The 25326-nt window shown below is 37.4% G+C and overlaps 1 protein-coding gene across 1 annotated transcript; it reads left to right on the top strand.

The window, feature by feature from the left end:
- The first annotated feature begins 1758 nt into the window (after nucleotides 1-1758).
- On the top strand, nucleotides 1759-9536 carry ip6k2a (inositol hexakisphosphate kinase 2a). The gene is made up of 5 exons (XM_065279843.2): nucleotides 1759-2411; nucleotides 4233-4446; nucleotides 6599-6771; nucleotides 7343-7518; nucleotides 8270-9536. The coding sequence occupies exons 1-5, from the start codon at nucleotides 2201-2203 to the stop codon at nucleotides 8828-8830; spliced, it is 1335 nt and encodes a 444-aa protein (XP_065135915.2). The 5' UTR covers nucleotides 1759-2200; the 3' UTR covers nucleotides 8831-9536.
- The last annotated feature ends 15790 nt before the right edge of the window (nucleotides 9537-25326 follow it).

Consider the following 25326-nt stretch of genomic DNA (forward strand, 5'->3'; position numbering starts at 1 on the left):
ATGTCACACATATGTAGTTTTCTGTGAAGTATAAGTACATGTGTCTGTGAAATATAAAAATTAATATATATATTAGTGTTGGGCATGGATTAATCTAGATTAATCTCATACAAAATAAATGTTATTTTTGCATAACATATGAGTTTGTGCTGTGTGTAATTATAATGTATATAAATACACACACATTCATGTATGTAAAAACATTTACATGTGTATATATTTATTTATATTTGTATATATTCTATATTATGTATAAATTAAAAACAATATATGTTTGTGTGTGTGTTTAAATATACATAATATTTACACGCAGCACAAACTCATATTATGCCAAAAATTACTTTTATTTTGCATGAGATTAATCTAGATTAATCTATGCCCAGCCCTAATATATATATATATATATATATATATATATATATATATATATATATATATATATATATATATATATATATGTAGGCCATGTGTGTTTTAAATGTATTTCCATATATCAGATTTTTGTGTGCTAACTACTTATGACAAAACCATTAATATTGTGCCACAGTCATGACAGTGCAAACCTCATTTGGATAACACCAGCAAGATCAACTTTGTTAAAAATTACTGATATAATGAATCGATAGACCATCTTTGAAATTATGATATATTGAAAATTATAAAACAACCTGTGTTCCAGGGACAGTCAAGTTTTTTTTGTTTTTTGTTTTTTTTGCTGTTTTGTTTTCCACAAACCAACAACAATAGACAAAAACATTCATAAAGGCGTTGTCTCTGTTTTTTTCATTAATAGATCATAACAAATAAGATTTCAATTTTATTTTGACCATTGGACTTGGAAATGTCCCTGCTTGTCATAAAAAAATCTGGTCACCTTTCCACAGTTTTGCTCCAGAGGAATTACAAAGAGATTAAAGTCAAACCCTCTGATGTGATCCAACACTACTGTAAATTTCCCTCTCTTAATCTTAATTCATGCATTGATTTTTTTTTTAAACAAATGCATCAAATTGAATGATATCAAGAATAAGGATTATTAACAAAAGGTACAGATTTAATGCACTTTAAATTGCCTCGGATAAAAGCGTGCCAAATGCATAAATGTATATTTAATGTGATTGTGAATCAGCGTCACTGGGTTTTCTCACAATGCTGCCTGGGCTTTCATCTTTATTGTATCACCAATTTTCTTATCTCCTGTTATCATCCACATTTTTACAATGACATCACACAAATATGAATCACATCATAGGATGTTATGCATATTTCATCTATAAAAGCATAACACCACTGCAGTTCAAACTTAGCAGGCTAGTTCCACACAGTAGCCTAAACAAACATCTGTACTAGAGGAAACCATTATGTTGCTTATCTTTAAATTATCCAGTACATGCAAGGGTGTCATTAAGGGGTGGGGGCAACTTGAAATGTTTACTAGAGCCCTCAGGCCCACCCATAGTAAATCTTGTTCCAGGTCACCTTTTCTAGTTTTGTATATCTTTTGCTTTGTTTCCTGTGGTCCTAGTGGGGATTTTCCACAATAGTGTGCATTTTCGTGACCCTTAAAAAGTGCACATCACCAGCTTCCCCAACCCAAGACATCCATGTCAACGGGAGAAAAGAAAAACAGCTGAATCCAGCTTCACCCCTCCACCCAGACTGTTTTGCTTCTGCTTCCTCCCTTCCCCCACCCTTCCTCTCTCTTTGTTCGCGTTCTGTCCTCTCCATCGGTTGCCACCCAACACCGCTTCTGGCGCTCCGATTGGCCAGTTCGTCGTAGGAGGCGGGGTCAGCAACGCACCGGTGACATTTTCTCAGTTTCGAGAGAGCCCTCAGTGTCAGTACAGACCGAAACTCGGACGGAGGTGTTGACAAGTGTGCAGCATCCGTTTAAAATTCACCCTAAAACCAACTGTGCTTCCCATTTAGAAAACGAAGAGAGCATTTCACGTGGTAAAAAAAGGATTTGAAAAAAAAACAACACAAGACGTGTTGTCTGTATTTTGTCGTGTGTCGTTCGTTCCTTCTTCCTGCTTCCCTTTTGTTTGGCGCTGGTAACAGATTGAAGGAATAGGCAAAAAGTGAATCGAGTAAAACGAAAGATAAACGATTTTAAAATCGGCAGCTTCGTGTTTCTCATTCGTCTTCACGTCTGTTGTGTCCAGTTGGACCGGGATCGAGAGTCTAATGCCCCCGGAGGATGAGCCCGGCCATCGAGGGGATGCAGACAGACCAGCAGGGGTATTTGGGCAAAGGAGTGCTGCTTGAACCCTTTGTACACCAAGTAGGGGGACACTCGTGTGTTCTCCGTTTCGGGGAGCAGACGATATGCAAGCCCCTGATCCCCCGAGAGCACCAGTTTTACAAGAGCCTGCCAGCGGCGATGCGGAAGTTTACGCCGCAATACAGAGGTAAGTAACGATATTACTTATCTTTTTCGTTTAGCAAACTGATCGTAAGATCTTTTTGTAAACCCCGTGTCGCGTACAGTGTGATATTTGTCAATGTTTATGCGTTGTCAGTGTGTTTGACTTGAAAAACAACATCCTTGTTGAATGAAGGCCAGTATTGGTTGCGTTGCTGTGTTAACGATGCTGACCGCACGTGGGCGCTGTTGTAAAGTCACGCTTTTAAAAAGGGAGTTTAAAATTTAAAACACCTCTACAGGTAAGTCAGTGTGAGTGCAAAAAGGCTGTTTTCTGCTAATCGTGGACTTTGATGCCAGGGTCTGATTTGTAAAAGGTTAAGGTCTGGTTTAGACCTCTGCTCTACTTCAAACTAGAATAAGATCGGAAATTTTCCTATCTCTGGACCAAGAGACTGTGGACATGACTGTTTTTGGATTCAAGATGAGCTGGGGATGCACATGGATACAAGCTTAACTGCGTACGTTTCTTGTATATGCATCTTTATCTATGCATTTGAACTTACAGCTGCTTATGATGTCTCCTGCCCTCATTTTTATACATCAGGGCACTGCAGCGTCCATGCACTTTAAATGGCCTGGTTTCACAGGGCATCTGTTATTTTTGGGTGCGGGATGGGTATGAAGTTATTATAACAGGATAAGCCTTTACCATATCATTGGTGATTGCCTATGGTGTGTAATGCATTTATTTCCTGGACTGAAATTGCTGTATGATGTTATACTGTGTGAATTTAACACTTTTCTAAATTGTTTCCCATTGTAATCTGTAATGAAAATGGGAAGTGAGAATGCAGATGTGTATTGTGGCTGTTGATATGATAATTAGACCCCACACACACACACACAAATTCCAAATACCCAATGCCAGAAAGTGTATTTTAGTCTATTTTAATGTTGAAAAATTATCAATATTATAAATAAAAAATATAATAAAAATACAGAATATCAGGAGTGTTTTAAGTGTAAATGTTCATTTGTTATGGGCTAATATATTTTGAAATTTGCTTATTTTATGCAGATTATTTTTTTATTTCTCTATAAATTTTCCAGTAAAATGTGACCTGGGCTTATGTTTTGTGAAATTGACCCAGCTGTACTTTCTGTAACCTCACAGGACGTCTTTAATTTCTTTACCACATGCAAATATGTAAACCGGACTGTTTTCCGGTCTGTTGTTTATAATATAATTCCTTAAATGAAATATTTTGTCTTTCTCTGTGAGTTTTACAAGCGTCGTTTTATGTGATGCTTTTCGAAGTCATAAAGTGTCGTGGTGGATGTTTGACAAATAAACAGCTTCGGTTTCATCATACGTTTTGTCTCGTGTCATTTGTTTGTGGGTTATTTTCATACTTGTGTGATGATTGACTGATGGAGACCTCTTGTGTGGTTTGGTTTGCTGTGCTTGTACGGATGAAGAAAAGAAAACCATTGCAATAAAGGCTTAGCTACATTGGCTGCTGTTGTTTTCGGTCTTCTCTCTCTCTCTCTCTCTCTCTCTCTCTCTCTCTCCCCAACCCCCAACCTCTTTATTGACTCCATCCATTCGTTCTCGCTCTCTCTTTTTGCAAGTATGTCTTGTTTGTTTGTTTGTTTGTTTGTTGTGGATTGTGTGCTTTCTGTCAGGTTTGGAGCAACGCGTGTTGTTGACCATAGCTTTTGTTTAAGACCGGCGACCTTTAAACTGCCAAAAAATGAGAAGTGAGAAAATCTCGGTTCACTAGCTACTTCCTGTTTGCTGACCTAAAGATGATACCATTTCACCCATGACCTTGTTTTTTTTCTCTCATCTTTGTCTTCGCAGGCGTGGTATCTGTAAGTTTCGAGGAAGATGAGGAGGGGAATTTGTGTCTTATCGCCTATCCTCTGCACGGCGAGCTCGGGGACCTGGAGAACGTGGACCCCTCGGCCGACCTGGAGCCCAAAAATAAAATGAAATGGGTCAGTAAGAAGCTGCTGGATAATGAGGGATACAGCAAAGACAGATCAAGACATTCTCGCAAGGATAAAGACAAAAGGTAAGGGAATGGTAACATTTTAGGATTCTACTGTATCAGATAGGGTTTAAAATAACACATTTTCCCCTGGTTTCAGGTTTAAGGATAGTCCTAGACTAAGACGCATGTTTGAGGTGTCAGAAGATGTGAACGGACACCAAATTCTTAAAAGTGTTAAAACTTGTGATCAGAATTGCAATTTCACCTGCCGATATAAAGAAAAATCTAGTACACTTAGAGACAGTTTCCTAGACAGGGTTTAGATTAATCCAGGACTAAGCCTTGGTTATTTTAGGACACTTAAGTAGTTTTTAAGTAGCAAACATGCCTTATAGAAACAATACTGGTGTGCATTTTAAGACAAAACAATGGCACTGATATATGTTAAGATATGTCTGTGCAAACAAAATGAGAAGTGAAAAATATGTTAAAATTAAGGCAGCTCAAACATGCATTTTAGTATGGGACTAGGATAAGCCCTGTCTGGGAAACCGCCCCAAAATGAAGAAGGGTCCTGGTGTTTTTATAAAGACATGAGGGTTGTCTCTTTTTATCTGGTCCACGATCCAACACTGTAATGTCATCGCAAGTCATACAGGAACCAGCACCACTTACAATTTTCTATGTAAGAATTTAGTATTTTATAATTCGTATTAATTTGTATAAAGTGATTAGAAAAGGCATAGATGTGACTCAGTAACCACATTCCCTAAACCCAATCTCCCTCGGGTGAAAAGCAGATTGTACATACGAATGAGTTTGAGGCGTCAAATTCGCGTCTACCATGTGCCGCTTGAAATTTTGAGCTTACTCGCTTCATTCGCGTGTAATATTCGAGTCATCGAGACATTCACGTGGAAATTCGCGTCATGGTAGGGGCTTCTGCGACACTGCTCGCTTCCTGTAATCACGTCACTACTAGAGCAAGCTCCTGATTGGTTAACGCGGCACGTTTTTCCGCCAAAGTGTAAAAATTTCAACTTGCACGTTTTCTGCAGCAACGCTCAATTCGCACAAACTAGACGCACGAATGAGGCAAATCAAGTCTACCGCGCCGCGCTAAACGCCTCATTGCGCCACAAGACTTCTAGACACGTGTCAACACGTATTCACATTGACTTACGTTGAAATCACTCGCGCTTGACGCCTCTTCCGCAGCAGGTGTGAACGCAGCATAATAGTTACAAATTGCTGAACACTTGTGTTTGCAATGTTTAACATGCATCTTACTCAAAACATGTACAGTATCAATTTAAGATGCACCGATATATATATATTTTATCGGTCGATTAAAGCAAATTTTCAAACTGTAGGCCGATAGTTTCAAATCAGCCAAAAGTAATGACGATATATCCTGTCAATCATATGAAAACAGGAAAAGGTAATGAATTTGAGCTCTGTGTATAGAAAATGTAAAGAAACATCCTTAGTTTAATGTTCAATACTATATGAATGAATAGCATTCAAAAATTTAAATCTTCAAAATTTTGTTCATGCAAGTTAATATAACAACCAAACTATTTATCGACAGATATCACTCTGTATAATCGGTATCGGTGGAAAAAGTTAATATCTGTGCTCCACTAAAATAGTTCTTGTCTTATTCCTTGTGTGGACCTTCTGGTACTGGTCCAAAGCTTTAAACCCAAGGTCACACTTACCCACAAGTACCAATGTCCTTCAGTGAAGAACATCTCTTGAATAATCCCAGCCTTTGTTCTCCAGTCATAATGGCCTTGCTCAGCACATGTCTGACTCACTAAGAATGTGGACGTTTAGAGCATACTTGTCCTCTGTGAGCGCACTGACCCACAGAGACCAGCTGGGCCGAACAGATGCACTCTCAGCTCCTTTTGAGCCAAGGTTTAGCAAGATGTTATGTAACGGGTGTCGTTTTGTGACTTAGTCTTGACCTCAGAGTGACTGGGGCAGGGGTGAAAAAGATTCAGCATTTAAGTCATTTAAAGGGATGGTTCCTTGTTTGGTGGATTTAATACAATGGAATTACTCATTTTAAGACTTAACAAAGCACCCAAAAGTGTCAGGAAGTAAACTAAGATTCTTAAAGATGCACCAGAGTTTATTGTGTCGTCAAGTCTGATCCAACGAATGAATCCAGCTAAGAACCTAATCTGTCTGTCTGGCTGACCCACCTCTATCATCTTTTCTCCAGTGTAAAACGCGAGGACGAGTTGGAACGGCTCAAGCAGGCCGAAGTCTTCTACTATAGCCTGGAAAGGAGCAACGCTTCTGGCCCTCAGCTCAAACACAACCCATGGAGCCTTAAGTGCCACCAGCAACACCTGCAGCGGATGAAGGAGAATGCGAAACATCGCAACCAATACAGTATCCTTTAACTGCTGTTGTTAACAATGAATGGATAGGTTTAGTGTGGTTCTAGCGCAAGCCTAGGGTTCGGTTCGGTGGAAAAAAAAATCTAAGATTTGGCCGAACCCCGTCAAAAAGCCCAGTATTTGGCCGAATCTGAATCCTGGATTCAGTGCATCCCTAATATATATAAAATTTTAAATAAATTTGATAATGCAGTTTTGGAGTCATCGGCGGGTCTGCAGAGTGTAAGGGGTTAAAGTGTAAAAAAAAGATTTCCGTGTGTGTGTACAAAATGGGAAGTGACAGATGTATTTAGCAGATGATCAGGTGTGCCAATATAGAGTACAATAGATCTTATTATACTAAACTCCATGTGATGCAAATCAAATGACGTCTTTAGATTAAAGACTGTAGTTCTGTACAATAGCAAAAGGTAACACTTCCAATTCCAATGCAAATACAATTTTTTTTAATGACAATGTGAATAGAATTCATCTGCATTTTTCTTGCGTCAATAAAAAACATTGGTTAACGTAATGCAGTCTTTAAAGAAAGGAAGGACGAGTTTCCCTTAACCCAGAATCAGAATTCATCCTGTTGGAGAACCTAACGTGGCGCTACTCGGTTCCATGCGTGCTTGATCTGAAAATGGGCACCAGGCAGCACGGTGACGATGCCTCCGAGGAGAAAAAGGCCATGCAGATTCGCAAGTGTCAACAGAGCACATCGGCCAGTATAGGAGTACGGCTCTGTGGCATGCAGGTTAGCTTTGCTTCACTATGCAATGTCATTCCATAGTGATGAAATATACGTTTATTAATTTATGCTACTTTAAAAAGTTATGATATAAACAGCATTTACACACAATGTTATAAAAAATGTCAGACTTTTGTAAAAACACTTACATAATATGACCCTGGACAACAAAACCAGTCATGTTGCATGGGTATATTTGAGGCAATAGCCAACAATACATTGTATGGGTCAAAGTTATATATTTTTTATGCCAAGCAGCATTAGTATAGTAAATATCATGTGTCATAAAATATTTTAATACATTTTCTACGGTAAATATATAAAAAAATATATTTATCATTAGTAGTATGTGTTGCTAAGGACAACTTTAAAGGCGATTTTCCCAATATTTAGATTTTTTTTCACCCTCAAATTCCAGATTTTCAAATATTGCCTATCCTACAAATAATACATAAATGGACATTATGTATAAATCTCAATTTTATAAAAATAGACCCTTATGACTGGCTTTGGGGTCCAGGGTCACAAATTATTAAGTGAATCCCTGTGTTTCCATAAATGTTTTTGGTAGGAATACTCTGACTATGCATTGCTAATGTAATTGCCTTTCTGTAGCCAAAAATTGAATATGTTTAAGGAATTATATTGCGTTCTTATTGTTTCATTTTAACTTTTGTTTAAACCCAAAATAGCCATTATTGTAATGAACCCCACAATGTTTTATTTATACGCTAAGCCCTCTTCACTTTCCCCACAGGTCTACCATTCGGACACGGGGCAGCTTATGTTCATGAATAAGTATCACGGCCGTAAACTGACTCTGTCTGGCTTTAAAGAGGCCATCTTTCAGTTCTTCCACGACGGGGGGCGTCTCAGACAGGAGTTGCTGTCACCCGTCCTGCGCCGGCTCCGAGAAATGCAGGCCGCCCTTGAAGCCTGCGAAAGCTACAGATTTTTCTCCAGCTCGCTCTTGATAATCTATGACGGAGATCCTCCGCGGCCCCGCCACTCTCCAGAGGATGGGCTCTCGGAGGAAGAAGAAGAGGATGAGGAGGAAGAAGAAGAGGAAGACGGTGCTTTCGGTTTCCCTCACGGCGCAGGTGCAGCTAGCGTAAGCAGTTCTGCCGTGGTGCGACGCATGACGAGGCCAGACAGTGGGCCGATGGTGGACGTGCGCATGATTGACTTTGCCCACACCACGTGCCGCCATTTTGGGGAGGACAGTGTTGTTCACGAGGGCCAGGATAGTGGTTACATCTTTGGCTTGGAGAACCTCATAACCATCATTTCGCAACTAGAAGACCACAGCACAGATTAAGTCTCCGTCCGATACATAAAACCTGCATGGCGTTAAAATGGGAAAATGCAGTCCATCTGTTCATTTCTTGTTCTTTCTTTCCTGAGATGTTAATCAGGACATAGTAAAATTTCAAAGCTACACCTGTTCTGTTGTTTTTATTGGTGTCTTACTGCTGATTTTGTATTTTAAGTTTGAGAAGCGAACGTTCACGCAATTCAGTAGCTTCACTCACCACCCATCCCACTGTACTGTTACAGATGTTTGTTTTATTTATATATAAAAAAAAAGAAAAGATGCAATGCAAAAGACGTTTCCTAAAAATGGAACTTGTTCCCGCACTCGAGAAAGTTCCTGAACTTTGATGATCTCCTGCTCCCGAGCGATCCTTGTCGGATGAGGAAAAAAGTGGGTGGAGAAAACTGTTAAGACTGTTCAGTGTCGCTCTACAACAAAGTTCCTTGCACCTTGTCCCATTGTGAAGAGCCGACTGTATAGCTAGTTGACATACAGAGTCTATAATAAAGCTTTATTTATTTGTCATATTTCCTAAATAAACTAAAAAAGCTATGAAAAAGTGAATGGAGACATGAAGACTACATTCCATGTTATTAATGTTACAATAATGATATGAAAGAATATTATTATTTGACATGTTCTGATACCTCTGTCTTATATATGTTGTACATGGTATGTTGGAGGAAAAATAAAACTTTTGTTTGTGTTACATTCCTATCTCGTATTTTGTTTTGTACATAATAAAAACAACATGTCCCAACTTTTAAAAAGTGGATAATCAATAATGGAAATGAGTTAAAGGGATAGTTCACCCAAAAATGAATATTCTGTCATCATTTACTCACCCTTATGTTGTTACAAACCTGTATTCATTTCTTTTTTTTCTGAACGCAAAGAGAGATTTGCAATGTTTGTAACCAAACCATTTTTGAGCACTATTGACTTCCATAGTAGTATTTTTTCCTACTGTGAAAGTCAATGGTGCTTCATTACAAAAATCTTCCTTCATGTAATGAAGTAATTTATACAGGCTTGTAACAACATGAGTGTGAGTTATTAATGACAACATTTTTATTTTTGGGTGAACTATCCCTTTAATAATTGGACTTGATCTTTCTTCATTGTCTTTCAATTATGTCCAATTGCACCCCAATCTCACGGCAAGTCGTGTTATAGTCACCATTGAGCCAAATGCCATTTAGCACGAATGTCTTTTTCATATCAGTCAACACGAATTTCTATAAATAGTTTTTCGTGTTCGTGGCACAACTTTCTTTTTCGTGTAATTTTATGTATGGTTTTCTCATAGTTTTTTCTTATTTTTTACCTTTGTCACTTGGGGTTGGGGTTAGAATGACTTTTTGTTACATTTCCGACATTCTAACCCCAACCCTAAGCGAAAACAGTTTTAAAATTGGAAGAAAAACTTGTAAACCAATACATAAAAGTACATCCAAACCCCAAATTTAAACCCAACCCCAAGCAACAATGATTTCAAAATAGGAAAAACTATGAGGAAAACAACACATAAAATTATGAAAAAAAGTTGTGCCACGAACACGAAAAACTATTTATACGAATTTCTATAAATAGTTTTTCATGTTCGTGACACAACTTTCTTTTTTCGTGTTATTTTATGTATGGTTTTCTCATAGTTTTTTCCTATTTTTTACCATTGTCACTTGGGGTTGGGGTTAGAATGACTTTTTGTTACATTTCCGACATCCTAACCCCAACTCTAACCCCAATCCCGAGCGAAAACAGTTTTAAAATGGGAAGAAAAACATGTAAACCAATACATAAAAGTACATCCTAACCCAAACCCCAAATTTAAACCCAACCCCAAGCAACAATGATTTCAAAATAGGAAAAACAATGAGGAAAACAACACATAAAATGATGAAAAAAAAGTCGTGCCACGAGAAATTCGTGTTGACTGACACGAAAAAAAGTGGAAAAACTTGTCCATAAACACAAATAAATTAATCAAATATTTCGTGACTATAACTCGACTTGCAATGAGATTGTGTTGCCAATTGACTCTCAAGCATTTATCATATTCATAAATAGTAAATTGGAAATAAGATTCGAAGATGATCAAACTCAGGAATTAGGGAGGCAATCTGTAGCTCTTTGTAAAACATACAACACAAGATGGCCTAACTGAGTGACAGTTAACCTTTTACTCCTATCTGAATATGCAGGTCCTTGACTCAGTTACAAAAAACTTTATCACCGTTAAACAATGACGCACATTTAAAGCAGACATACGTTATCAAACCGCTCCTTATAAAGATAGTCTGAGGATTAACAAGTCAGAACACTGATGTATCTTTGGTAACTGCACGTATGATGATTTTAAAAATAACACTTAATGACTTATTTGCAGCACTGCTTGTTAAAACCCAGCTAGTGTCATTTTATTATACATAAAAATCATCCTATAATGTAAAGACCAATAACCTTGATGTCTTTAATATTGACTGAGTAAGGCCAAGCAAAGTTTGATGCTCATAATCTCAAAATTAGATTGAGATTTAGGGCAGGGTCACATATTTCTTCCTCCACCCCAACGTGGTGGTTTAAGCTGTTCTTGTTGAATGTCCAGTCTAAAAAACAACCTCTTAATTGGAGAGCAACAGATGCCAAATGATAGGCTTTGAGAGAAGCGAGGGGTTAATTATTTGTTCTGCTCGTCTGTTTAATCTGCTCCATCCCCAGTCTCGGTGGACTGCATTGTTCAGGCGGTTGGATGCTACATCATTACAAAAGGAGCAGTGTGTATTTATTCATGCACTAGATGTACATGGTATGTCCATAATTCAGTCAGTAGTGTTTAGCATCATCACCTATCCAATGCATTGGTTGCCATAGCAATGGACCTGTTTGGTAATACTGAAGTTTCTATGGCAACAGAACAGTGGTATATTTTTAATCTCCAGCACTAAGAACTGTACATAGCCCTACATGCATTAATTAAAATGTCGAGTGAATATCAAATGAATTCATTGTTGCAATTCAAGTGAAAATGAATTAAATTGTAGCCATAAGGGGATGTGTTCTTACATAATAACCCGTTTCAAGTATACATTCAGAAGAGTTGCTCTTCATTGGTGCCCAGCTGTGTTCTGTTTCAGATCAATGCATTTTATTCTATCTTTGTTCTGCGTGTTTCCAAAAATAGACTTGTGAACAAAGCATTGCTCAGAGTATAATTGTCATATTCATTTATTTAACGAAGAACAATCTAATGCATTCAAAGTAATGTACAGTTTGAGGTTAGGAATCAAACCTAGAACCTTAGTGTTCCAACACGGAAATAAACTGCAGCATGAAGTCAAAACAACTTGGTTTGGCAAGTCAATTCAACATAATATTTTAAGTTGATAAATTGACTTATCTTATAAAATTACGTTTAAATAGTTTTACTTATTATTTTAAGTTAAAGTAACAACAAAATATATGTTGATTTGACAAAAGTGCTTTTTATTTAAGTACACTCTTAGGATGTGTTAATTTTTTACCCATCTTGTTGTGTTAAGCCTAACACATTATGTGTAATTTTAACACATTAGGGGCCCTATCTTGCACCCAGCGCAATTGACTTTGTCAGTGACGCATGTATCATTTGTATTTTGCACCGGCGCACAGCGGGTTTTTCCCTCCACAGACGCACGTCGGCAAACTAGGGAATGAACTTGCGCTCCCTGGGCGGTTCAGCGCAAAAAAGGAGTCATGTTCCGGCGCAAACCATCCCTGATGCTATTTTCCAGTTTCAAAAAACAATTGCGCCACTGACCAGAAAAAAAACTTGTCTAAAGTCAGTGGCGCGTTGCGCGTTGTTCATTATGCTATTTTAAGGGTGCATGCTTGACCATAATGTATAGCGTGCACAACGCACACACACTTTACTTTTCTAATCTACACAGATGCAACAGTTATTTTTGCTAATCATAAATTGTTACAATAAAAAATATTAACACATGAGATAAGGGAAATCATTGTGGTGAGCATTGTGGTGATAGTTTTTATTTATTGTGTGGCTGCGTTAAAAAATTCTCATGCAAATAACGATTAAAATATTTTCATAAGTTTGTTGTGTGGCTGTATTATGTTTATTTTATGTAAATAATAATTAAAATGTTTTCATAAGAAACCTTAATGTATGTAAACTGGATTTGTACGTGCACTTTGGGTTTGGACTGCTTGCGTTTCTTGGGTCCGATTTCAAAGCCCCTAAACCGCCTTCAACAATTTCAGCGGTGAGGGTGGACGCAGCGATGTCCTCTGCTGGTGTCAGGTCATGTGTGGAGGCAGATCCACCTCCCGTTACACGGCGTGGCTGATTTATGCTGGCAAGCTTGGGATTCCTCCATATCCTGACATCATTGTAGCGCTTGGCGCAACGTCCTGGGGATGCCAGCTGATGAGACATTTGTGGCTATTTCCTCCCACACCTGTTTAACCAACGCTGATTTGGGCGAGTTTCTCCCATCCCCACACAAAACCACTTCTCTGTCTTTGACTGCTCTTACAAGAACGTCGGTCTTGGCTGTGAACCGCTCCTGGTGTGCGCATGGTAAATCCGTCATAATAATAGCAACCCGCCATGGAACTTGCGCCCTTGCGTTTAAAGGGAATGTTGGATAGCGTTCTGATTGGTTTGTTTGACTTTACGCCCAAACCACACCTATGAATAATGAACCTACTTCAGACCAACCCCTTATTGATTTGCGCCTGGCGCAAGAGTTATTTCTCCCGCCGGGAAAATAGCAACAGCCCCCAAGATCCGCCCACAAAGTCACTTGCGTTTTGCGCTTCACACTTGCGTTTCAGATCGTTAAAATAGGGCCCTATGTGTCACTTTGTGTTGATTTTGTGTTAAAACAAAACACAAGTTGTGTTAAAAGTAACACAAAATGTGCACTGTAAAAATACTTTGCTGCCTTAAAATGTTTTGTTAAAACAACTCAGATTTACAAGTCATGTCAACAGAGATGAGTTATCACAACTTATAAAATATAGTTGAGAAAAGTCAACTTAATTTTATAAGTTATAACAACTCACCTGTAGTTATAACAACTCATCTCTAGTCAAGATAAATAATAGTAAGTTGAAATGACTTGTAAATCCGAGTTGATTCAACAAAACAATTTAAGGCAGCAAAGTATTTTTTACAGTGTGTTGTTTCAATAATAGATGGGTGGATTCTGGGACAACGCATTTATGTGTCTTGTCCCAGAATCAACACTAATGTGTTGTTTTAAACACATCCGTTCTAAGAGTGTAAAGTGTTAAAGTTGGATCAACTTAAAAATGACTTTTTTTAATGTCACCATTTTAAGTATTTAAGTTGAAAATGTTTAAATGTTTTAGGTGTTACCAATTGAAGTAAGTTTTTTAAGTAGAGCAGGTTTCACTAAATTTGTATTAAATTTGTATTTAATGTGCATATGCGTGTCTGCACTAAAAAATCCTTGTTGCGCTTACATTTTTAAGTTTAATCAATTTGCATTTACAATTTCTTTCAACTTTCTGGTTTAGCGAGGAATTGACTTTAAATGATAAAATAAAGTAGAATTATCTTTAGTTATTTCAGTAATAATTCACTGTATAGCAACTCCACTTTGTATATGTGAGCAAAAATGTGCAGTTTTTGGGTGTGTCCTTTAAAATGCAAATGAGCTGATCTCTGCACTAAATGGCAGTGCCATGGTTGGATACTGCAGCTTAAGGGGTGCTATTATCTCCTTCTGACATCACAAGGGGAGCCAAATTTCAATGAGCTATTTTTTCACATGATTGCAGAGAATGGTTTACCAAAACTAAGTTACTGGGTTGATCTCTTTTACATTTTCTGGGTTGATAGAAGCACTGGGTACCCGATTATAGCATTTAAACATGGAAAAGACAGTTTTTTACACATTAAACACAAGTGTGATGTGCTTTTGATTAAGACATAATTGGGATATGTGTCTTGTAAATGTGTTAAAGTTTATGTGTGTGTGTTTCTACACCATACTGTCACGTCAAGTCTCCAAACACAAAAGAGGTCACATAAAAGACACGACTGCTAGTGTAAAAACCTCCTTTTCATTAAAAGACCAGTTCAGCAGGTTCATCATCTGTTCATTCATTTGTTATATCATCATAATCAAATAAATATTCACTCTCTCACTCGAAGCGGTATAATATGCATGCATTCAATGGATAAACCAACTCAATATTGATATTTAATATTTTCTTATATTACATTTAACTTAAACATGTAAACCACATATACGGTTTTGAATATCTGAGATGTTCTTAATCAACATTGAACAAAACTAATTGTATAAAAGATTAGGTTTTGTGGGGTAATATTGTCATAATGTCAATCCAAAAACAGAAATTTTCACAAGCATCTTCTCAATGAAACAATTTAAGCAGTTTACTTGATACTCAGTACAGTGGCAGGGTTATTTATTGAGGGCACTCAATTCATTGACTTTGCCCTGGATGGTAATCGATATTTCATCCTTTAGCAGTTGGGCACAGAAGCAAGGTTTTTATTGGAATCAACTGAATTATCTGTACTGTTTTAACAAACTAACAACACAAGAACGACACGTGCATTTCAATTGCAACTTACAGAGGAAAGAAACAATAAAAAATGTCTTGAAGGCATTGGGGGAATCCAGCCAGACGAGAACACAGAAGATCTCTGACAGCAGAGGTCATAAGTCACGTATGCCCTTTAGAGATGACCACAAGAGAGAAAAAGAAGGCAGAGAAAGAATTAGGATCTTAGATAAGCGACAGTATGACGTACATCGCGTTCCCATGTAACACAGAGCAGAGTTTAGCTGTAGGCTGGTGTTGACTTCATTCATCGACTGCGCTGTCAACATGCGTTTAATCAGGCCTGCCATTTATCCTCAAAAGATAAACCTATTCACACAACTAATCTACATCTGCTCTGTTGACTCAGAATATTATTTTATGAAAGAATAAATACTTGCAGAACATTCAGAAAATTATTGTTTGTGTTTGAAATGGACTCAAACTTTCCACCTTTGCATTTATTATTGTGAATCTGTTCATTGTAAAACTTAATCAAGTTTATTACATTTTATAAATGTTGATTTTATTTTGAAATAATTTGAACATATACATTTAAAATACTACCAGTTTGATTGCAGACCTTGTGATCATGACAAATCTGATCCAAGTTTGTAACATTGGTAGGATCTTGCCTCAGGTAAAAATAATTAATAATAATTAAATGTACTAAAAATATTACATTTTCGATTTTGCATTGTTATTTTTGTGCTAATTATACACTACAACTATTCTTATTAAAATATGTAATGTGTAAAAAAAAGTATAATAACGTATACTAAATACCAGTAATACCTATAGATTTTTAGTGTATTAAAATAAATGGTGTCTGAAAATAGCACACTTAATAAGAAATAATTTGTATTGCATCTGTGTCGAACACGGCAATCCGCCCGTTGCCGCGGTCTAGTATACTTTGAAAGTTGTGCGGACGCGTGCACTTTAGATGGATGCAAAAAAGTATACTAAGCCCCGTGATATTAATCCTCGGGCAGTATTATCCCCTTCTGACATCACAAAGGGAGATAAATTTCAATGACCTATTTTTTCACATGCTTGCAGAGAATGATTTAACAAAACTAAGTTACTGCAGGGTTGTTATTTTTCACATTTCTAGGTTAATAGAAGAACTGGGGACCCAATTAAGGCACTTAAACATGGAAAAGTCAGATATGTCCCCTTTAAAGGGACACTCCACTTTTTTGAAAATATACTCATTTTCCAGCTCCCCTATAGTTAAACATCTGATTTTTACCGTTTTGGAATCCATTCAGCTGATCTCCAGGTCTGGCGCCAGGGGCGGAGTGGCAATCGGGAGAGTCGGGACTTTTCCCGGTGGGCCGGTAGTGTTTTAAGGCCGCGAAGGCCGGTCTGATAATAGCCGTGCTTTCAGTCTTTAGTCGTGCACTCCGGCCACACTAAAAACTATTTATCATATATTTAATATGCTTCAGCGCTCAAAATGTATCTGGCCGCACCGCTCTCTCTATCAAGCCCGTCTCCCCTGGAGTTCTATCAGCCAATCAAAAAAAAGAAAAGTAAGAGGCTTCACAATAGCCAATCAGAAAATAGCACTGTTGTATCTGGGTAAGATTTAACGCAACAACCAATAAAAAAGCATAGCCTCGCAGGAATGGAGCTCCGAGCATCACTTTGAGCAGCACAGAGTAGCCTAAGTCTGGTCTCCTGTTTTAATGTTACAACAAATGCACAACTTTGACACAAAACAATAACAACTTGACTGCTGTTAGAGAATGTTTTTTTCAGATAATCAGCATCAGTTTTTCACGAGTGTATGTAAGGGCGCACTCACATTATCCAAACCAAGCCCCAGCGCGATTGTCACCCCTCCCTACTCCCCCAGATGCACGCACTCACACTGTACTTGTATCGATCCGAGTCCGGGCGCGCTTTCGTCATTAAGATGCGTTTGTTTTGAAAAAAGCAGGAAGTAAAGCTCTCTCTTAACACTGGAACCCACCGTAATGATAAGTCTGTGTTTTTTATTCGGAGTCGTTTGGTGCGCGATTACAGACAGCCCTCTCACATGTCATCATATTGCTTAGTTCATCTGTCACGTGCGCAGCTCGGACATTCACGTAACCCCGCGGCGTGCATCAAAAGGTTTTTACGGAGGCAGATGAAGGTGAGTGGTCGCGCAACTGACGTCTTCACCTTTTGAATCGCGCTCAGGCGCGAATGCGCTCACACCACAGCCTTCCACGCCTGAGCCCAAGTGAACCGCGCTCCGGCCCACCTCTGCAACCCGGCCGCGGCGCGAATAACCAATCCGCGCTCGGGAGGGCTGGTGGTCTATGAAATTTCCCGGTAGATTTTTGGGTCCCACTCCGCCCCTGTCTGGCGCTTTCACTTTTAGCATAGCTTAGCACAATCCGTTGAATGTGATTAGACCATTAGCATCGCGCTAAAAAATAATAAACTAAGACCGACAGAAAATTAAAAGTTGCGATTTTTTAGGCAGATATGGTTAGGACTACACTCTCATTCTGGCTTAATAATCAAGGACTTTGGCAGCAGGCGTAGTGATACCACACACTGCTCAAAAATAGACCCCTGCCATTGAAAGGCCCTGTCCCAAATGGCACACTCCGGACTTGTGGTCCTCCTCAGAGTCCACACTTTGATGACATCATGTACTCCAGACTTTAGGGACCCTTGATGCGAGTCCACCGGAGTCGTGTTTTGGGACAGACTCGAGCGTCAGGCCAGAAATAGGAAGGCAAGTTGCCAGTCAGTGTGAACTCCTCCTTTCCGTCGTCAGATTGGTCTGATTGCTCTTTCGCAAGGACTTCTGGGTTGGTAAAGTGCGTGAAGCAGGCTGCAGTGCGGGCTTCGCCGGAGACCACATTAAGGGGGCAAAGGGGGCGCTGATAAGCACACTTTAAGGGGTAAAAATGACATATACGGACTCGTAGACTAAGCGAGCACACACAATTTAAGTCCACGAGACCGAAAGTCCACATGAAGTGCGCCATTTGGGACAGGGCCAAAGTTACTAAGGGGACTATTTTCGGCTGCTAATTTCATCGCGCCTGATGCAGCCATGTTACAGCAGCAAAATCTTTGATTATTACACCAGAATGAGAGTATAATTCCAAGCCAAATCTGCCTACAAAATCACAACTTTTTATTTTCTATCTTTCTTAGTACACGATTTAACTACAGAAGAGTCAAGTTTTAAATAGGAAAAATATCCAAACTCTTTGGTTATTTTTAGTGCTATGCGCTAAGCTATGCTAAAAGTGCTAGCTCCAGACCCGGAGAATCAGCTGAATGGATTCCAAAAGGTAAAAATCGAATGTTTAACTCTATGGGAGCTGAAAAATGAGCGCATGTTTTGAAAAAGTGGAGTGTCCCTTTAACATTAAACACAAATAGGACATGCTTCTGATAAAGACCTAACTGGGATATGTGTCTTGTAAATGTGTTAAAGCTTATGTGTGGGTGTTTCTGCACCTTATTGTTACGTCAGTTCTCCAGACACAAAAGAGGCCACATAAAAGACACGACTGCTAGTGTAAAAACCTCCTTTTTATTAAAAGACCAGTTCAGCAGGTTCATCATCATAATCAAATATAATCAAAAAAAAGTCCACAGCTCACCCTCCAAACTAGGGTTGCCAAGTCAATGGATTGGGCTATCGGATAACAATGTGATATTTAGCCCTGTGAATATAGAATAATAATATTATAATATTTTTTTATCTAATAATGTGATATTTAGCTTCGGGAATGTAAATTGTAGAAGATGAATTCTGCCAAAAATACTGATTTTACCCCATAACGTGATTTTTACCAGGGAACCTCCCTCCAAAATGCAATTGGGCTAGTTCTGGGGTAGTTTTGAGTAGCAGTTGGGGGGGGTTTGCTGTGAAAACCTGGCAACTCTGCCCTCCCTTTCGAAACAAATAGAAGCTATGGTAGCAACAGAACAAACATGTTTTCTCAAACATGTCTGAGACTACCATGTAAGGGGACCGGCGGTGTAGATAAAAACATCTCATTCTAAGGTAATAAAAACATAGGTTATATTGTAAGGTCCACTGATAATATAGTTATGTATATTATATTGCATTTCTGTCAAGAGATCCTCCTAAAAGTTACATAATGCACCTTTAATAAAGTGTATTTTAGAGCCCTTTTTTTACCTGGGATAGTAAGAGGATCTGAAGCACTGAATGTTATCCACTAGATCTGATGTAACGTGGATGATGTAACATTGTCTCAGGCGTTTGTAAAGTGTTCTGGCATACAAAACAAATGTATTCAGGCACACAAATATGTGTAAAACTTTAGAAATAATATTATTTTTTGCAGGACAGCGCTTACATTACTTAAGGATTTTGTTTAGATGGAAGAGTTGATCATGTATTTAAACACCATGATGTCCTCTTTTTGATTAGGATTGTTGGCCACTAAAGCACGCTCTGATTCCCTTGTCACTAATCTGGAACAGGCCCAAATTAGCAACATGACTCTGTCATTTGAGGATAATGCTACTTAGGTTAATGTTCCTTCCAACCATAGATTGTAAAGTAGCCTATAGAGAGGATGACAGCTTTATATGTGATCTACCTCATCCAGTGGTGTAGTCTAGATTTTTGTAGTGAGTATACTGTGATTTTTCCCTCTCACCCTTATGCTTACTCGTCCTAGCGCGACACCTCATAAGCACCACCACACTCACAGATGCATACAGTATAGATATTCATGTAACTTAGAGCATTCTGAAAGTGTACTCATAAACACATAAACTGAATGTGTTCTCAACATTATAAGAAAAAAAAGACTTTAGAGCCAATGGGTTTACAGCTGGGGAAACTGGACTGATTTTTAGACTGGTTTAGTGTTAATCAACATCTAACTCAGGAACAAAAGTTACTTAACTGTTAATTAAAATTAAATAAACTGTTTACAATCTTCAATCCGTGGCAAACACATATATAGTGAATATAGAAAAAATATTCACTCTTTCAATAGATATTATCTGACAACTATTGATAACATTACCATGTGTAATTTAATGGTGTAAATGTTTTTAATTAATACACATTTAAGATGACCATGAATTAACTATAATTTGCATAGTCATTGATATTAAAGCTTATTTTTTGCATATAATATAAGCATTGTCTAAAAATGAAAATAGGCTTATACTTAATTATTATTACAAGACCATCATGTAGCCTAATATTTGCAAGTCTGAACTGAACATCAACGCAGACATGAATTTCCTCACAGAAGTTTAAGATCATATACATCTTGTCAAGATGATCTTGAACGCAGATATATAAATGAACACAGAGAATGGAAGTTTAACACTGTGAAGCACAAGCAAACATGCAGAGGAACTGAAGGCAGCTAAAAACCATCAGGATATTATCACGGGCTTATTTTATTGCATTTGGAGCCTTACCTCCAGATAAAGTAATAAACTGGACTGATGATTTAAATGTTGTACTCACATGTGCGTTGTAAGCTCTATGGATTTTATGTTGCAGCACTGCTTCACTCGTTCACTTCTCAGTGTCGCGTGAGCAGCTACACTCCAGGTTCGACTTCATTTGGCGCTAAGCAGACCTCTTGGTGATATCAAAGTACCGCGAGAGCGATTCAAAGCAGATTTCTCCATGTGATAACTGGAGTCGCTCTCGCGGTGCTTTACTGTCACTCACCTGTGGCGCCACACCAGTCTGCTCCCCAGTCACTTTCGCGTCACTATAGTAATTTGATTTCATAGAAATTCATACGCCGATCGGATCGCGCAGTTCGGTAGGAAGTATATAGCCTAAGCCTAATATGTATTTCAACCCGCTAAAGTGGCAAGTGTAGCATGCTAATGGTCAGTGCTTCACATCTATATTATGACTAAAAGTTTTAAAATGTCACAAAACCATGCTGTTACGCATCCTCGCGCTATTTTTAGTGGGTATACGGAAATCCTTGACCATTTCCAGTGGGTATACGGCGTATACCTGCGTATCACGTAGACTACACCACTGACCTCATCCTTTCTATGATGCATTCCAGATTTGGCCTTTGGAGTCAATTTAAGTCAAATAAAGATTTTCATTTGTCCCATGTACTTAGGAAAAGTAGTTTTATTTAATGATTTATTACTGTTTATTACTATTACTGTGTGTTAATGTTGTGTTTTGCTTGTCTTTTATGTGATGTGTGTTATATTGTGAATTTTATGCTGGGCAATAAAGGTTAAACTAACAAATAAGCTTTATTTATTGTATGTGTAAGTTATAACAAAGGTAGAAATAAAGAAAAGAAATTCAGTAAAGTACAAATTTCAATAAAAGTCCAAAAGAACCCTGTGGTAAAAGCCAGGGGCGCCGTTAGGGGGCGTTCAGAGTATGCCAGGCATATGGGCCCATGAGTACGCTAGGGGGCCCCCACCGTCATCACTTTTCCCTTTTTATTTTTTTATTGTACACGTTAAATTTAATTATTAATACTGACAATAACTTAATAGGCGTAGTTAAAAATATTATTTTCTAAATAAACATGAAATAGGAGAATTGTATAAGCCATAATTGAGTTAAAATTTAAATTACTAAGAGCTGGTTTTAATGTGACAGCGCATCATTTTCAAAATGAAAGTGATTCATTTTTATTCAGGTTTGCAACGGAGGTTTTGCCCAAAATAGTAAACTTAGTGCAGCTATTATAAACGCTTTATTAGATGTTGTTAATGTTTTGTTTTAATTTAATCCGAATATTAAGACTCTAATTTTAAACGCCATATATTGGTTGTTGTAATGGATTGAAGGCTAATATGACGATACAAATGGAGTGACATAATTGTTGAGTTTAAATTAAGTTTTGTTTGCTTCAAATGTTTGCTTCAAATGAATTTCGTTTAATATAATTTGTCTCTAGTTTTAATCAATGTTTTGTTGATAAGTGTTGTGAATATTAAAGAAAAAGAACATTAAAAAGAACACCGTGCATCTCATTACGTAACAAATATAAACTACTGCAATATACTACCAAATGCCAAAACATGCAGTATTATCTTTGTAATGATATAGTTGCTTTTTGCAATTTCAGTGTCACTGGCGAAGGGCGTGCGCGGGCGAAGCGCACACTCTTAAAGATCAACGTAATATTAATTTTAATTTTGCCGGCCACCCTTTTTGTCATGAGCGGAGGACGGAACCCATACCACACGCAGAGAACAGCGACATAAAAAGAAAATAGAAGTTATTTAGTGTTTTTCTGATGAATACAGTCAGTTTGTAAGAACATTTTTAAATGGACTATAAGATCATCAATATGAACTCTGAAGAATGAACTATTATAGGCTAAACATAATTGTACACATTTCGCTTCTAAAACCGCGCAGAACACTCGACTGCCGTGACTTTCAAAGCACCTTTCAGAGATTTCCATAGATTCACAAATGCATCTTCATGCATTATTCTTCTTTTAGTGATCTATTTAAAATCATGTGAATGTTTTCTGCCTTTCCAGATTAAAATGATAGGCTATTCGTTTTTCTAATAAATCTGTTTTTTTTTGCTTCATGCATTTATTTTTAGTTGTAAATGCGACCTGTAAAATTACATAAACGCACTCAACTGAGTAATTTTATATAGCTACACATAATGGTATGAAAATCAAACAATCATCTAAAGAAAGGGGCCCAAAATTCTGTCTTGCATACCCCCCTTGTTCATTGCGCCCCTGGTAAAAGCCTACAGTCAAATCATTCAAGTAATGTAAAATTGCATATCACTCTTCTTCAACATACACACACCTGCCCTCTTTGTCACTGTCCACAGGTAAACACTGAAATATAATAACTAGTATGAATGTTGTATTTGATCAAACCAAATGAGGCAAATATATCATGCAGGTGTTTAGTCTGTGGCAGTTTACAGACTATTATTCATGAAAATGAATAATGGAATAACATAGCTTTCCCACATTATGTTAGACATTTGAACAAGCAGTGTTATCAAACCGTTTTGTGTCATCAAATGATTAACCTAATTTAGATAAACCATCTGAAAATGAGAAGTTACACAATTCATAAATATGTTGTATAATTCTGCACAATTAGAAACTAAAGAATCCTGCATTGTGTCAGACATAGCAACTCAAACTGACCATATGCCAATGAGAACTGCAAATACAGTATGTGACCCTGCCTGTGAAAGCACAGCTAAAGTCTTTTTTTTTGCGATTTACTGCACTGAAAAAAATTATTCATTGAATTTAATAAATTTTTTTAAGGTAAGTGGTTGCAATCAATTTATTTCAGCTACATTTAAACAAAAGTTTTATATTGTACTTTACTTTACTAATCTTTTTTGTTTAAATGTAGCTTAAATAAATTGATTGCAACCACTTACCTTAAAAAAATTGATTAAATTCAATGAATCATTTTTTTCAGTGTGTTTTCTACATAAAGTCATCTTACATAATGTAATCTTATATTTAGATTATGAGACTTTATGCTGAATTTCACAGACAGGATCGCATATTGCATTTAAGGAAATGTATGTCCATCTCATATCCTGCCACTTCCTGCTCAATTCCAGGTTCCAAATCTATGATCTATCTATAGCCAGGTATAAAAAGATATAAATATGGTTGAAATTATAGTTTTTCCACATTTACATTATGTATTTATATCAATGCTGCAAAAAACTCAGATTGCTAGATAACTTTTCCTTAAACATAGAAAATGGCAGAGTCAGAAAAAGAGATGTGAATCATGGCTTTACGCTGTGTTAGCTCACAGACCATTATATAACCAGTCTGAACAAGAATTTATTAAAGTGCAGAAAACTGCTCATCTATAACCACACATTCTGTGGTTGTGCATGGTGTACTGTGCATTTGTACATTCCCAGGTTGGTGTGAATCTTAGTATGGATCAGTGGTTATGTGTCCAGATTGGCTTGCATCAGCAGTAGTGAAGACAGCACACTGGGATAATACACTGTTATTATATCTATTCCACTTTCTTAGGATATACATGTCATCATATTTTTAGGGTTGTGTGTATTATCAAATACCACACTTGTGGTTTTTGCACTTGACCACTTGTCTACCACTTGATGCATTTCCTGTATTTTGCCCCAGTGTACAAGTGGGCGTGGAGACCACAAGTAAACTTTATTAACCGATGGGACACCAAAAGTAACAAGTGCAAAAATGTTTCTCTTTAAAATGTAACCTCTTTAAATGGCACACTTTTAATTTTACTACTGAATTATAAGTATACATGTTAAAGGCTGCAAATGTGGGTATTGAGTTCACATGTCACATGCCAGGATTGTCTGGATTGAAATTTTATTGACTTTATAAAAAGTACTAGCAAGACAACATGTAGCACCATAGCATTTGTCTGTGGTTCTCATTTCTGTTATATACTGGTCCTGTCTTTAATAAACCAAGAGCCTCAAGTTGATAATACAAGGATGACCCCTGGTGGCTATTTATATGAATACACTTATATGACAGACAGTATTTACAAAGTTTATAAACTCTTTAAAATCATATTAAAAGTAATTTGTATGGTTAATACTAAAGGGAAAAATAAATCATTAGCTAAGACTAAAAAATTATTATTATTTTTATTATTACCACCAGAGGGCACGTGTGGGCTTAACTTAGTCTAATCGTTTGGGCGAATACTCGTTTCACATTTATATTTCTGATCGTTTTTGTCAACTAAATCGTGTACGCTTTTAAATCTATTGATTACTATTTAATTTATAATATAAAAATATAATATCTTCATGTCAGTGAATGACATGTTTCTTAACGAGCGACTGTGATTGGTCTATTTTCTAAGAAAAGCCACGTGACAGGTACCACGTGACACAATTGCATTTTCTTTAAGCACTTTGGTAT

Source organism: Paramisgurnus dabryanus, chromosome 7, assembly GCF_030506205.2.
Source record: "Paramisgurnus dabryanus chromosome 7, PD_genome_1.1, whole genome shotgun sequence".
NCBI classification, from domain to species: domain Eukaryota; kingdom Metazoa; phylum Chordata; class Actinopteri; order Cypriniformes; family Cobitidae; genus Paramisgurnus; species Paramisgurnus dabryanus.

Coding starts and splice junctions, on each gene's coding strand:
- ip6k2a (XM_065279843.2), top strand. CDS start 2,201: ATGAGCCCGGCCATCGAGGGGATGCAGACAGACCAGCAGGGGTATTTG. Junction 2,412..4,232: donor GTTTACGCCGCAATACAGAG/GTAAGTAACGAT, acceptor TTGTCTTCGCAG/GCGTGGTATCTGTAAGTTTC. Junction 7,519..8,269: donor TACGGCTCTGTGGCATGCAG/GTTAGCTTTGCT, acceptor CTTTCCCCACAG/GTCTACCATTCGGACACGGG.